Genomic DNA, 13805 nt, shown 5'->3' on the forward strand with positions numbered 1-13805 from the left:
TTCTTTCTTTCTTTCTTTCTTTCTTTCTTTCTTTCTTTCTTTCTTTCTTTCTTTCTTTTCTTTTTTGGAATATGGCTAAGGTAGAAATTTGTTTTGCATGTCTATACATATTTGTAATAGTTTTATTTTTCTTGTCTTCTCAATGGGAAGCAGAGGAAGGAAGGTGCGAATTTGAAACTGAAAATAAAATAGAATTGAATTAAAAAATATTTAGAATTGGAAGGGATCTTTGTAGAATCCAATCTCCTTGTTTTATAGATGAGGAAATAATGGCCCAAGGAGTTTGTGACTTGCCCTTGGTTACACAGGTAGTAAATAACAAAGAGAAGTCCTTTTATTCCAAATCAAATGCTGTGGTCACTGCACAACACTGTCTTTGTGTCACCACTCCTACCTCTCTGCACCAGTGTAGGTGCACATAGAATTTCAACAAATATTTGTTAGAGTGAATTTGGGAGATGAAGGAGGTTTAAGGAATTGTAGAGAGTGAAATGGAAGATGGAATCATATGAGCAAGTCTCTCCTTCTACAGCTAGTTAGAGAATCTCCAAACCTGAAACAGCACTTTTTTGTGGTGGTCTCTCTCTCCAAAGAAAGAAACTCTCAATCACCGTGTCAACTACACAGCAATTCCAGGTGAAATACAGAATTGGGTTGTTGCATTGGGTGAACACTTTGGACAAACCATTTCTTTTCTAGGACACAGCCCCTACCTGTCAATGCAGGAAGAATCAGAGATTGAATATTATCCCTCCCTTCCCTGGTATATAGTAAGGTCTTAATAAATGCTTGTTGACTGACTGACTGACTGCTTGGTTCCCCACCCTCACTTTCACCACACAAAATACTTAGAGGACAGCTATAAGTTATCCAGAGGACTATCTGAGCAGTGAATTATTGAGGAGTACTTTTCCACCCAGATGGATGCCACTACTGGGTCCAAGCCAGGGGTTTTCCCTTCTCACATTTTCCTAAATCACTTTATCTGGAACTCTCTTTTGTCTCTATCACATTCTACCTTTCATAGAGTGTTCCAAAAATCTTAGTGGTTTTAAGCTTTATTAACTTTGGAAGTATATGGCTACAAGCTTATAAAAATATATCATTTGAAAGTTCAATCATTGGGGCAGCTAGGTGGCACAGTGGATAGAGCACCAGCCTGGAGAGGCAAGAGAACCTGAGTTCAAATTTGACCTCAGACACTTGATACTCATTAGCTTGTGTGACCCTGGGAAAGTCACTTAGCCCCACTACCTAGCCCTCCCCCCCCAAAAAAATGAAAGTTTAATCATTTCCTTTTCATTTATTTAGCTTTGTGAATTTTGAACAATAAAATTTTATTTTTTAACAAGACAGGGCAACCTGTCATTTATGCATTGTGTGTGCGACGCTTTCTGGATGACACTTTTTAGTGGACGAGGTCCTCCTTCTAGGCCATGTTGGGTCCATTAGACATTTTTTCTTGTCAGGCCATGTTAAAACTGTTGCATATGCATCAAAACCTCAGTCTATAATTGTTCTTAAAGTTAGGATTACAAATACAATCTTTCAGTTACTGAGCAGCATTTGATGAAAATTTTTACAGAGTTTGAAAGTCAACTAGAGCAATATATAACACAAGACACTGGTTATGTTCATTTTAATAAGCAATATCAATAGTTTTAAAAATTAGATAATTAACTTTTTTGTAAGTTTGTAGCATTTGTACTTCTGAAGTTATTAAGAAGACCTTTGGGACAACCTACATTTTCCTGTTTTGGGTTCCTATTGTAGTTCCCCTACTCCCATTAGATTATAAACTCCTTAGAGGACAGATACTGCGCTGTTTTTCATCTTTGTAAACCTCTCAGCACCTCACATAGTACCTGGAACAGCACAGATAATAAATGCATGTCAAATTTGAGTTGATTATGAGGAAGCCGGACTCTTTTCTAATAAATAAACAATTGAGCCATCTTCTTCAGAGCAGAGACTGCTGATTTGGCCCAAACTTTAGGATAAGGAGGGACAGACGCCCCGGGCTTCTGTGACATTTCCACTGCTCCCCCAGAGTGGGTGGGCAGGCTTGGGGTGGGAGTAAAGAGAGAGGGAATGCTAGAGGCACCTCTGTTCAGTGTCACAGCCTCTTTATCTAGTTAGCAGAAATGTGTTAAAAAGCCAGGTCTCCCTCCTTCCCCGTTCCCCCCCTTCCACACTCCCAACATACCCAAGCAGCAACACTTTGGTGTGACCGCAAAAGACACTCACAATTACCATCTAAGCAGCACCTGCTGTGTTCAGTCCGCACCCCCGCAGGAGGAGTCGAAGCCTCCCAGAGGACGTAGAGAGCTATTTGGGGGAGGTTGGGGAATTCGGAGACTTGCGCATTTGGGCTTGAAGACTCAGACTTACCTTCAAATGGGAAGGTCCAAATGATTACAACTCCTGGAGACAGGAGTTCACACAGTGTGACTGGAGACAGGGTCTATGCAACCTTCCCCTGCTGCCTCTGGCCTCCAGTGTTTCTCTTGGGCAAACTCCCGGGGCCTCTTAGAATCTTCGACTCGTAGAATGCAGAATCATAGAATAATAGAGTATCAGAGCTGAGAAGGATCTTAGAGCTAGAGACCTACTCGTCTGACCTCCGTCCTCATCGTCTCGACCTCAGTCAGTCAGTTGGCTTCTGCTCGAATATCGCCAGCGAGAAATATTCAGTCCTCTCACGGAACAACCCGGCCCATTGTTAAACAGCACTAAATGTAGGAAGGTCTTTCTTATACTGGGTGAAAATCTCCTTTCCTTCAACTTCCACCCACTGCTCTGTCCTCTGGAGCTACACAGAACAATTCTGATTGATTCTTCCTCTTTCTATCTGCCAATGGGACAGGAGTCTAGGCCCAAGGTCAAGTGGCTCTAAGAAGCACCCAAGTGTCTGTTGACTGCTCTCCTCCTGCCTGCATTCTCATACTCTCCTCCCTGACTCCATCTCCTTTCCACACTTACTAGGAAGCAAGATCTTCACTCACTATTTGCCAGATAGTTTATGGTAAGGGACGAGACATGCAGGTTAGATGAGGACAATATGCAAATTCATAAACAGGAACCAGTCCCTAGTGTTTTCATAGCCTTGTCTGTGATCCTGTGTGTCTAGGCACCATCTGTCACGGTGCTGAAGCAGTCCACCACTTCCCTAGATCCCAGCCAGTCATATCCTGTGCCCCCTCATCTGACTGCCTGCCTAACTGCCAGATCTTCCTACCTCATCTCCAGACTCCAAAGTCCCAAAATAGACATCAAAGAGTCCCTGCCTCCTTCCTTCAGGGTGAGTCTTGTGGGAGACACTCTTGGGATAAGCATACAATCACAGCATTATCACGGTTCAAATTTATTATATTGGGTGAGATTCATTGTCCATAAAGAGCAAGATCTGTTTCCAATAGCATCCCCAAAGGGACCCAAGAAATCTGGTTTTCCTTCCTGAAGTCTACCTTGAAAAGGTATCATCTTCACTAACAAACATTTACCAAGGGATTGCTATATAAAGCATCCTTGGATGATATTCACCACCCTTCTGGGGGAAAACTTATCTCTGTTTCTGATAACTCTCTATAGCACTTTGTTCATATCTCTCTGGTGTGCATATAGTCTGCCTTATATATTATGGCTAACACTGTACTTTTCTGATCTTCCCTAGTATGGGATAAATTCCATGAGTTTAGGAGCTCATTCTTGTATCCCTGCCTCCATAGTAGCTACCATTGCACATAACAAGTGCTCAATAAATGTGTGTTGAAGAAGAAATGGGGGCATGAAGAAAAGGGGAGGAAGGAAAGATGAAAGTAAAGAAGGAAGAAAGGAGGAAGGAAAGAAAGAAGAAATGAAAGGAGGGAGGGAGGGAGAAAATCTAAATAATAATACAAGGCCATAGCATATCTGTACAGAAGAATAAGTAGAAACAGTAAGTGAATTCCTGTGTGTTCAGAAAAGAAAGAGATCACTGGGAAATCTGCTTTCCTCATTAGACATTTATAGTTGTCATTTATGAATTCATAATTAGGGCCCATTTATGTTACTACAAGTAATGTCTCCTGGGTTAATGAGTTTTATATGGTAATTGCCTGCTCTACAAAGTAGGCCTTAGAGTCATAGAACTGTTAGGATTGGAAAGGACTTTCCAGATCATCTAGTCCCACCCATGAATTCTGCAGATGAGGAAACCCAAGCTGATTTATCTGCCCTCCTAGGTCATACAAGTAGTTAGTGGTGAGACCAGGATATGAACCCAAGTCTCCTGACTCCCATCCCAGTGCTCTTTCCACCAAGCAGTCTTCCTCTTGGAAAAACTGTCCCCAAGAAAAGATGGAGAAATAGCCTGGGGTTTTACCCTTGAATCAACACCACCTAGTGTGTTCTCCTAGTTCCCTAAACAATCAATCAAACAGTCAATAAAGGAACATTTTATTAAACACCTACTTTGTTCCAGGTGCCAGAGATAGCAAGACAAAAGTGAAACAGATTCTGTCTTGCCCTCAAGAAGCTTTGACTTTGGTGCCTATTTTGCACAAGGCAGGTTTCTGGGGATGGGTGAAATGGACTGTGCTCAAATGAATATTCCAGAAAATCACAGACTTTTACAAATTTAAAAAATCTCAGAGATAGGGTCTAATCTTTCCGCTCCACCCTACCTCCTCCCACTTTTATACTTGAGGAAGTGAGTTTGTGGAGAGGAAGTGCCCCCATGATGTATGGCAGGTCATGGTATGGGATCCAGGTTTCCAGCCCAGCACAATATGTATTTATGCAATTGAATTGAAATTAAAGAAGCAATAGATCACCCTACATAGGAACCCAGGAGGAGAATGACAATGACAGTCCCCCAAACTCTGGCTGGGGAGGCCATTTTAAGATCTGACCCAGTCCAGAAACCCAGCAAGAAGGAGTTAGAAGTCCACTCTGCTAATCTAGGAGTTTAAAATTAGATACCCAATAGAACTTCCAGACAGGGCAAAGTGGGAGCATGACTGGGGCTGCAGCTGATCTCTCTCCCTGGGGACCTCTAGGGTCTGTCTGGATTGTGGGGAGGGGGAAGGAAGAGTGTCCTGCCCTGAGGTTCCATGGACCCTAGGGGGCCCTTCCTAGACAGCTGAAGGAATGTGTGAACCCTATCCTCCCAGCAGGGGCTGGGGGCTGGGAGACAAGGCTGAGTGCATTAGGAACATTTAGCATTCATGACATTCTTACCCACCTGATGAGCCTGGCTCCAGCAGCCCTCCCTGGGTCCCTGGGTGCTAAGTACTCTCCAAGCCTTACTAATAAACTAGGAGCCAAGAGGGAGATGTATCCCTTTGGGGGAACCTGAGGCAGTCAATATTGGAAGGAGCACTGAAAAGCCTTGAGAATTGAAGAGGGGAGGGAAGAAGAAAGAAGGAAATAAGCATTTATGAAGTGCTTATTTTGTACCAGGCACTATACCAAGTGCTTTTATAAATAATACTTCATTTGATTTGAAACCCCAGGCACTGACTGGAGGTGCTTTGAATGTCTCCACCATTCCCCAAGTGAGGGAAATTATTTGGAATACAGTGATTTCAAACATTTGTTGAGTACTTTATAGTTTTCCAAACACTCTTCCATCCATTATGTGCTTCATAAAAAACCTCTGATAGGCACATCACTCTTCTCATTTTTAAAGGAGGAAACTGCACCTCTGAGAACTTAAGAGATCCCGTAGTCACACCATGAGCTCCTGAACTCCTCAGAGTCTTGAGACTGTGGGATATCACAGTGAACTCCTCAGAACTGGGACTAGAACCCAGGTCTCCTGCCTCCCCGGAGGCTATTACAGTTGGTCAGAAGATGATGAGTCAGGACCTCAGCTTCTAGTTCCTTCTTCTCCCTGACTCACCCAGAGTCCTCTAGTCACCTCTAGCTTTCCCTCCCCCACCCTGTGCCCTAGTTCATGTCACCAACAGGTGAAAACCTTCTCTCCCTAAACTTTATCAATGTGCACCCTCCAATTTCACACCCAATGAAGCACAGAAACAGAAGAACTGGCGTTTTGTGCCCTAAAAGTGACCATAAGCCCTCTGCATTTCATCAGGTCACATTCTTGAGGTTGGCATGGATGCTATCCCTCCTTACCCTCACCTTTACCTCATTCCTGGGGCCATTTTAGGTAGCTTCAAGGGATCATCCACACTTGAACAATGCCAGATTCTCCTTGGAACTGTCTCCCTTCTTGCATCAACACTTGCCAACAGACCACCCCTGTGGCATACTACTTCCTCCCATGGAATAATAGAATCTCAGAGTTGGAAGAGACCCTAGAGGTTATCTATTCTAATCCATATTCAAATCATAGATTCCATCTCAGAGTCATTCCCAAATGTCTGAGAATATAGTCAATGGAACCTGCAGCTATGACGGGAAAAGGAGAAAGCTCTTGCTGCAATTTGAGCAGCTGGAATTCAAGCAAAGTGGAAAGAATGCTATTGGGAAATTTGGGTATGATGCCAGTGCCAAGAGTAGTGAAGAATAATCTAGTGATGGGGGCAGAGGAGTTGTGTTCACATGTATGGTCCTATGTGTCCTGACCCTGTGTGGAGGAAAAAACCAATGATACTAACTCACTGGTGGGGATGGGGACTTGATCCATGATGTCATGGGTGTAGGGGATGCCCAGGAGGGAAAACTCCTACAATCAATGCAAGTCAAGCACCATTTCTGCAATTTGTGATCTTTAAGAGCTGCCTACAGAGCTGAGATTTAATTGACTCACCCAGGGCCATACAAGCAGTAAATGTCAGAGATGGGACTTGAGCCTAGGTCTCCCTGACTTCTGGGCTTCTACAAGAGAAGCTGCCTCTTGACTCGGGATGGTAGCAAATATAATGATGTTACACATTGGTTTCACTTTTTAAGTACTAACTTAACACCTACAAGTTGTTAATAGTCCTTTGAGGCAGGACAAGGGTTGTTATCCTTTATTTGACAAACTGAGGCACTGAGTTTGGAAGTAACTTGTCATCATAAAAAATAAAAACACACCTGACTAGGATTCACAAAACCTGAGTTCAAATCCTAGGCCCTTCAATCAGTCCTGCTCATCCTACAACCTAGCCTGAGCAAATCAAATGAGCTAAGGAATGCAAAACCACCTAGTTAACCGTCATATGTCTCTGTGCAAATGTGAAATTATTTTAATTAATTATTTGTGACTGTTAATTAGATTAATAATGCTAGTAAGGGACACTCAAAGGCTATGCAGAATCAGGGACAGAGTCCTAGTTTCCTGACCCTCCCAGAGCTCCTTCTGACCAGCCCACAGTTTTCTCAATCCACAGTTTTCTCGGTCTCAGATCCTTTTTCAGATAATAGCTTATATTTATATAGTGGCTTAAAGTTGGCAAAGCACTTTAGATACGTTATCTCATTTGATCCACACAATAACCCTGTTAAGTAGGTGCTATCTCCATAGATGAGAAAATTGATACTGGGAGGGGTGCAGTAACTTGCCCAGGGTCACACAGCTAATGTGTCTGAGGCCAAAGGAACTTCAGCTGGGAGTCTCCCAAACTCGAAATTCTGCTTGTGTTCTACCCAGATGAGCCCATGGGAAGAGAAGAAATTCTGAGTAACAGAAGTCTCAGTTTCTACCGCACCCCCACGCCCAGCGTTGGAGGGAGCTTGTCACTAGACAAATAGGAATCTTATCCTAATACATCATATGGAAACCCCAAAGCGACCAGGACCATGGGACAGACTTTGGGGGAAGTTAGGTCAGACGAGGACCTACTCTGGTCATGGGTCAACCTTCTCCGTAAACCAGAGAAAATTCATAGACCCAAGAACTGGAGGGAGTGGATACTAGATGCTAGGCAGGGCAGGGCAGGCGGAGCTACGGGCTGCTCCCTCCTCTCACCTTTTGAAGTGCCGAGCTCAATGAGTGCGCTATTGGGCCACTAATTCCTCTAACTGCATCATTGGAGAACAAATGAGATCGGTCACTGGGCTAGCTGGCGTGGTTTGTTTTTCTCCCCCCTTGGTTGTTTAGAACTTTCCCCTATAAATACCAAGGTCTCCATTTCGTCCTACTCCCTGAGGGCCAGCGCGCAGCGCCTTCATCCCTCACCCTCTGGGCTGGCGCTCCCTTGGGGATCCCGGGGGCTGAGGTCCAAACAGGACCCAGGAGGGCAGAGCCATGAATGAGCGCCTTATCCTTCTGGTTGCTGTGGGCATTTGCTATGCCACTCTCAGGACATCTGCCTGGTAAGTCCTCCCTCCCCAGTTTCTCCCTCAGAGGTACCTCCTCACAATGTGCTCTTCCGTTCATTCACATTCACCGCTTATTTTTCCCCCTTTACTATAGGTCAGTGAACAATTTCCTGATGACAGGGCCCAAGGTAGGACGCTCTTTTTGTCAGTATCTTTATGTCGCGATGTCTGTGCCCGTGCATGCAAATGTACAGCGCACATCTGTGGGCATGTGTGTACTCTTACACTGATGTGTGTGCCCTATGTTAGGTTATGTTTGCCTAAAGCAAATTTGGGGAGAAGGCTCGATGTTTGGGGGTCTTGGGGAAGGGGTGGAATGGCAAAGAAAAAATGTCCACCCACAACACCTCCCCCTAGGGTGAGGAATGGGGCAAGTGTGTTTAGTAAATGGAGATACCCAGGAGAAAACCGAAGTTCACTCCTTCCCCCCAAACTCCCCGTCCAGGTTTTTGCTTTTGTTTGGGGGGGTGGGGGGAGAAAGGGAGAAGGAAGACTACGAGGAGAGAAAGGGAGAAAGTGGCCACTCCTGGGGGGTGGTTACTCCCATGGTTATTCCCGAAGAAAGAATATTGTGATCAGAGCCCCCTGCCCCTGGAGGTGGTCATTTCAGCTCCTGCTTCCCTACCCCGACCCCAGCCTTACCCTCAGGAGCTGGGAGCTGGGGACTCCCAAGCACGTTTTAGAAGTTCCAAGTGTTTCCTCTCCATTCCCAGGCCTATCTGACTTATACAACCAGTGTGGCCCTGGGTGCCCAGAGTGGCATCGACGAATGCAAGTTCCAGTTTGCCTGGGAGCGCTGGAATTGCCCAGAGAGCGCCCTGCAGATCTCTACGCACAACCGACTGAGGAGTGGTAGGTGTTTTCCTGCCAGTGTGGCCACCTGTTTTATTGTATCGGTCCACTTATTTCTGTGTGGGTGGCTTCTATGCACATCTCCCTATCCCCATGCATATCTGTGGGTGTGCAAATGTATTTTTACATAGATGGTGTCCTACATCATGCTGACATATTAAAATATGTATTTGGGGGTCTTCAGGAATAAGTGCAATGGAGAAGGAAGAATGAATGCCCCCTTCCCTTTAGAGCTTAGGGCAAGGGGTAGGGCTTGGGGTGGAATTATGTTTATAAGTGGGGAGATATGCTAGAAAGAACTGCATTCTGTTTCCTGAGTTCTCAGATGTGTAATCATCATAATAATAACTCATGTTTACATAGAACAGTAGGAGTACCTAGACACTTGACATGCATTATCTCCTTCTACCCTCACAGCGACCCTGGGAGGCAGGTACTGTTACTATCCCCATTTTACAGATGAGGAAACTGAGGCTGAAAGAGGTTAAGTGACTTGTCCAGAGTCATAAAGCTAGTGAATATTGGAGGTGAAATTTGTGCTCAGGTTTTCCTGACTCAAAGTCCAGCTTTCTTATTTACTACACCAATAATATTCATCAAGAATCAGACATGGTGTCATAGGTTCATAGATACAGAGCTGGAAGGGAATTTAGAGGTCTTCTAGTCTAACCTCCCTCATTTGACATCTCCAAAGTCATAGAAGCAGTAAATGGTATAGTGGGAATTTAAATCTGGATCCTTCAAGTCCAAATCCAGTGTTTTTTGGTATGTGCTTTTTTCCCTCTGTACCATTTCAGCACAGCAGGGTTCCTTGTTTCTCCTGGATCACATTATGCTTTTATGGGCCTCAGTTTCCCCTTTTGTAATCATCATAACTTGGGGCTGAAAGAAATAGCAGCAAACATGCTTTGAATTCTGGGGCTGAAAAGCACCTCCCAGGCATCTGATTTCAGGTCTGCAGGATCAGTGTTCCTAAGCCAGGCCATCAGTCACCTTGATGAAGTGGGGGCTTCAGTAACATACCCTTTTTAATGTCCCTGTTCCAAAGCTACTAGGGAGACATCTTTCATCCATGCCATCAGTTCTGCAGGGGTTATGTATACCATCACCAAGAACTGCAGCATGGGGGATTTTGAGAACTGCAGCTGTGATGAGTCCAACAATGGAAAAACTGGTGAGTCTGGATTGTGTGTGTGTGTGTGTGTGTGTGTGTGTGTGTGTGTGTGTATGTGACAGAGAGAGAGACAGAGAGAGAGAGAGAGAGAGAGAGAGAGAGAGCAGGGGCAGGGAATGTGGGGTCAGGCAGAAAGGGGTGGATGGAACAGCTCCCCATTCCTACCCCACCTTAAATCCATAGATCTGGAAAGCTGAATGAGGTAGTTTGGGATGAATGGGACTAAAAGTAAGCCTGGAATTCTGGGGTGTTGGTTATCTAGCTATGGTCCATGCACATTCTTCTGAGCTTTTGTAAGATTGTGAATAGAGCAGATCCCTAACTCTCCCCTCACCCCCAGTCCCTGGCTTCTGTTTTCATTCATAAGGGATGGAAGATATCTAGTGGCTTTTTAGGAAAGTCATCAGGCTCCTTCCAGACTGAGAGTCATTTCTTCCACTCTCTGTTGTCCTTTTTCTCCTTTGACTGTGGCTGTCCCCCTTCTACAGGCCAGACTATGCTGGTCCATTCTAAAAGGAGACAGACAATTTTCAACTCAATACAACAAGGGAACATTTTATTAAGTGCTTACTAGGTGCTGGGCACTGGGGATACAAAGGGAAAACTGAAAATAGTTTTTGGCCTAATTTCTTGGCTGACCGTGGACCTTCTGGGGGCATTCTCCTCTTTCATACAGGTGGCCATGGATGGATCTGGGGAGGATGCAGTGACAATGTGGAATTTGGGGAGAGAATCTCCAAACTCTTTGTGGACGGCCTGGAGAAGGGGAAGGACGCCAGAGCTTTGATGAATCTGCACAACAACAAGGCAGGAAGGCTGGTGTGTACCTGAACAAAGTGACCAGTCTCCTGGGCTCACCATCTTCTCTCTGGCCTAGTGGCAGGGTTTTCTGGTGGGAGCTGAGGGTAGAGTGAAGCTTATGCAACAGGGTAGTGGTAGGGGCTGGAGACCAATTGGAATGACCTGAATAGGAGCAGTTCCAAACCTGCACCCAACTGGAGCTAGTTCAGAGGAAGGGAGGAGAAAGAGTATGAGTAGACCACGAGAAGCTTCCCCAGATTTAAAAGTCTACTTCAGTAGACAGGGATCTTCTGGGGCCCAATCTCAGAATCTAGACAACAGGTTCTGAGGCAAAGTGCTAGTAGAGACAATGTCCAATAAATCTGAATGTGAATGGGGATGCTCCAGATTGTCAGTGCAGCACTGACACCCAGCCTCAATTTACTATTCTAATTGATTAGTTTACCATGACTAATTCCAATCTACTATGCTAATTTTAATTGACAGAAACCAGGTGATTATAGTAGGAGAAGCCAAGGTAACTTGAATCTCACGAACCAAGACCAGTAATTAGGTAGGCCACAATCTAAAGACTGAGACCTTGAATGGTATATATATGATTCATCTTAGTTCACCAGAATTGTCATCTTGACTCCACCTACCATAATCAACTAGTTCCTATCAATTGGAAAGACTTTGGAGTAAAGAGGACAATCGCTATCCTTCGGTATCACTATATCTCCCCATAATCATATGTCCATTTAACAGATGGGTAAACCAAATCCCAGTAAGGTTAAGTGATTTACCTAGGGTCTAGAGCTTGGACTTCTGGTCAAATTTCTTGCTTCTGTCCAAATGTGTTTCATGGGGCAGTTAGGTGGTGCAGTGAATAGAGAGCACTGGCCCTGGAGTCAAGAGGACCTAAGTTCAAATCCGGCCTCAGACGCTTAACACTTACTAGCTGTATGACCCTGGGCAAGTCACTTAACCCCATTGCCTAGCCAAAAAACAAAACAAACAAACAAAATATGTTTCATTCTAGAGACTCTCTGCCTCAGATTAAGCTGCCTCCCTGGGTCTCCCTCTAACCAGAGCTGTTCTCTAACTAGGCTGTAAGGGCCACCATGAAGAGGACTTGTAAATGCCACGGCATTTCTGGCAGCTGCAGCATCCAGACTTGTTGGCTGCAACTAGCTGACTTCCGGGAAATGGGAGATTACCTGAAGGCCAAGTACAACCAGGCCTTGAAGATGGAGATGGACAAGCGCAGGATCCGAGCTGGGAACAGTGCTGAGAGCCGGTGGGCCCCGGCAGAGGCCTTCTATCCCAGCGCCGAGTCCGAGCTGATCTTCCTGGAGGAGTCACCCGACTACTGTATCCGCAACTCCAGCCTGGGTGTCTACGGAACCGAGGGCCGCGAGTGCCTGCAGAGCGGCCGCAACATGTCCCAGCGGGAGCGGCGCAACTGTGGGCGCCTATGCATGGACTGCGGACTTCGGGTGGAAGAGAGGACGACAGAAGCCGTCAGCAGCTGCAACTGCAAGTTTCAGTGGTGCTGCACAGTCAGGTGTGACCAGTGCTGGCAAGTAGTGACCAAATACTATTGCACCCATGCTCCAGGCAGCTCTCGAGCTCGGGCCAAGGGCAGCTCCAGTGCCAGCTAATCCACCTCTACCCTCTGTGTGGGAGCTGAGAGCCAGAAGGGGAATGGTAATGCCCCTCTTAGGGAAGGGGGACAGGTAGGGGATGGTAGCCATGGCAGAGATCAGAGATCAGGGGTCAGGGATAGTTTGTCCAGGGAAGAGAGTTAAGGTCAAGGGCTGTCTTCCTGCTAAGGGAAACTACCTCTTGCTGAACTCTTGAAGCCTTTAATGGTAAGCAAGTCTCTCTTGGAGCCTAAGGTATTTCTTTTATTAGGACCACAGGCTAGGATCAAATTCCCTGCCCAGTGATTCAGACTCAACTGGATCCGAATCACACTCTACCCTGGTGTTAGACTAAGTATTCTTGGACAAGATTCCCTGCTTGTGACACATGATGGCTGCCCCCCTGTCTCTGCCCTTTTACTCATGCAGCTGTGGCTAAAGTGAGGATCCAGGCAAACTTTCAAAGGAGTAACTTTCCCAAAGCCCAGGGCCCCTCTCACCTCTGTCCTCAGAGCTCAGGGCTGCAAGGGGGAGGGGGTGCTGTACTAATCACTGAAACCACCTGGACTTGTCACCTAAGTAGTCACACAGATACTAGTACTGAAGCCAAGCACAATGTTGGGAGGTTTTCTGTCTTTTGGGGATTTTATTTTGTTAATAAGAGCTTGTACTTTATGACAAGAAAGGTGCCTCTGCACAAACAACCCTTGGGCGCCTGGTATCAAAGGTGGAGCAAGGTGGAGGTGGGCCAGATTCAGTTTTCCCCAGCCCAATCCATCACTCACCTGGGTTATCCCAGACCTTGACAGTGAGCATCACTGGTCCACAGGTGGAGAATTGGTGTCCACAATGTGCTTTCTCATCTAGGATACCTCCTAGGATCAACATATCTCTTGGGGTGCTGGGCGCCCTTTTTGTTTTGCTCTTTCTCCAGATGAAAATGTCAGACTTTGTTTTCCAATAAATGTTTTAAGTAAATCAGTTCAGTCAGGTGCTTTTTTCCCCCTCCCTTCAAGAGCCTTATGAGCAGAGAAAGCAAGAGTAACCCTATCCCTGTTTCCCTATGATCCACATGGATAATGGGGGAAAGTGAAGAGAGC

General features: G+C 45.6%; 2 protein-coding genes across 3 annotated transcripts in view; one reads left to right on the forward strand and one right to left on the reverse strand.

Moving 5' to 3' along the window:
- The window catches only part of FAM13B (family with sequence similarity 13 member B), a 173711-nt gene extending 170938 nt beyond the window's left edge, over positions 1-2773 (reverse strand). The window contains exon 1 of one of the 2 annotated variants that reach the window (XM_027856518.1): positions 2392-2773. The gene's annotated coding sequence lies outside the window, so the exon portion shown is untranslated. The remainder of the gene's footprint in view (positions 1-2391) is intronic. The other variant, XM_027856522.1, reaches the window with a different exon arrangement.
- A 5406-nt stretch (positions 2774-8179) lies between these two features.
- Positions 8180-12780, forward strand: WNT8A (Wnt family member 8A). The gene is made up of 6 exons (XM_027856502.1): positions 8180-8247; positions 8348-8381; positions 8967-9105; positions 10154-10279; positions 10956-11098; positions 12169-12780. The coding sequence occupies exons 1-6, from the start codon at positions 8180-8182 to the stop codon at positions 12721-12723; spliced, it is 1065 nt and encodes a 354-aa protein (XP_027712303.1). The 3' UTR covers positions 12724-12780.
- The last annotated feature ends 1025 nt before the right edge of the window (positions 12781-13805 follow it).

Source organism: Vombatus ursinus, unplaced genomic scaffold (assembly GCF_900497805.2).
Source record: "Vombatus ursinus unplaced genomic scaffold, bare-nosed wombat genome assembly UNPS02011572.1, whole genome shotgun sequence".
In the NCBI taxonomy this organism is placed as follows: Eukaryota; Metazoa; Chordata; class Mammalia; order Diprotodontia; family Vombatidae; genus Vombatus; species Vombatus ursinus.

Bases quoted from the DNA above. Each gene is read 5' to 3' on its own strand.
- WNT8A (XM_027856502.1), top strand. From the start codon at position 8,180: ATGAATGAGCGCCTTATCCTTCTGGTTGCTGTGGGCATTTGCTATGCC. The intron at 9,106-10,153 runs GTAGGTGTTTTC...CCTGTTCCAAAG, and splicing joins GCACAACCGACTGAGGAGTG to CTACTAGGGAGACATCTTTC. The intron at 10,280-10,955 runs GTGAGTCTGGAT...TCTTTCATACAG, and splicing joins GTCCAACAATGGAAAAACTG to GTGGCCATGGATGGATCTGG.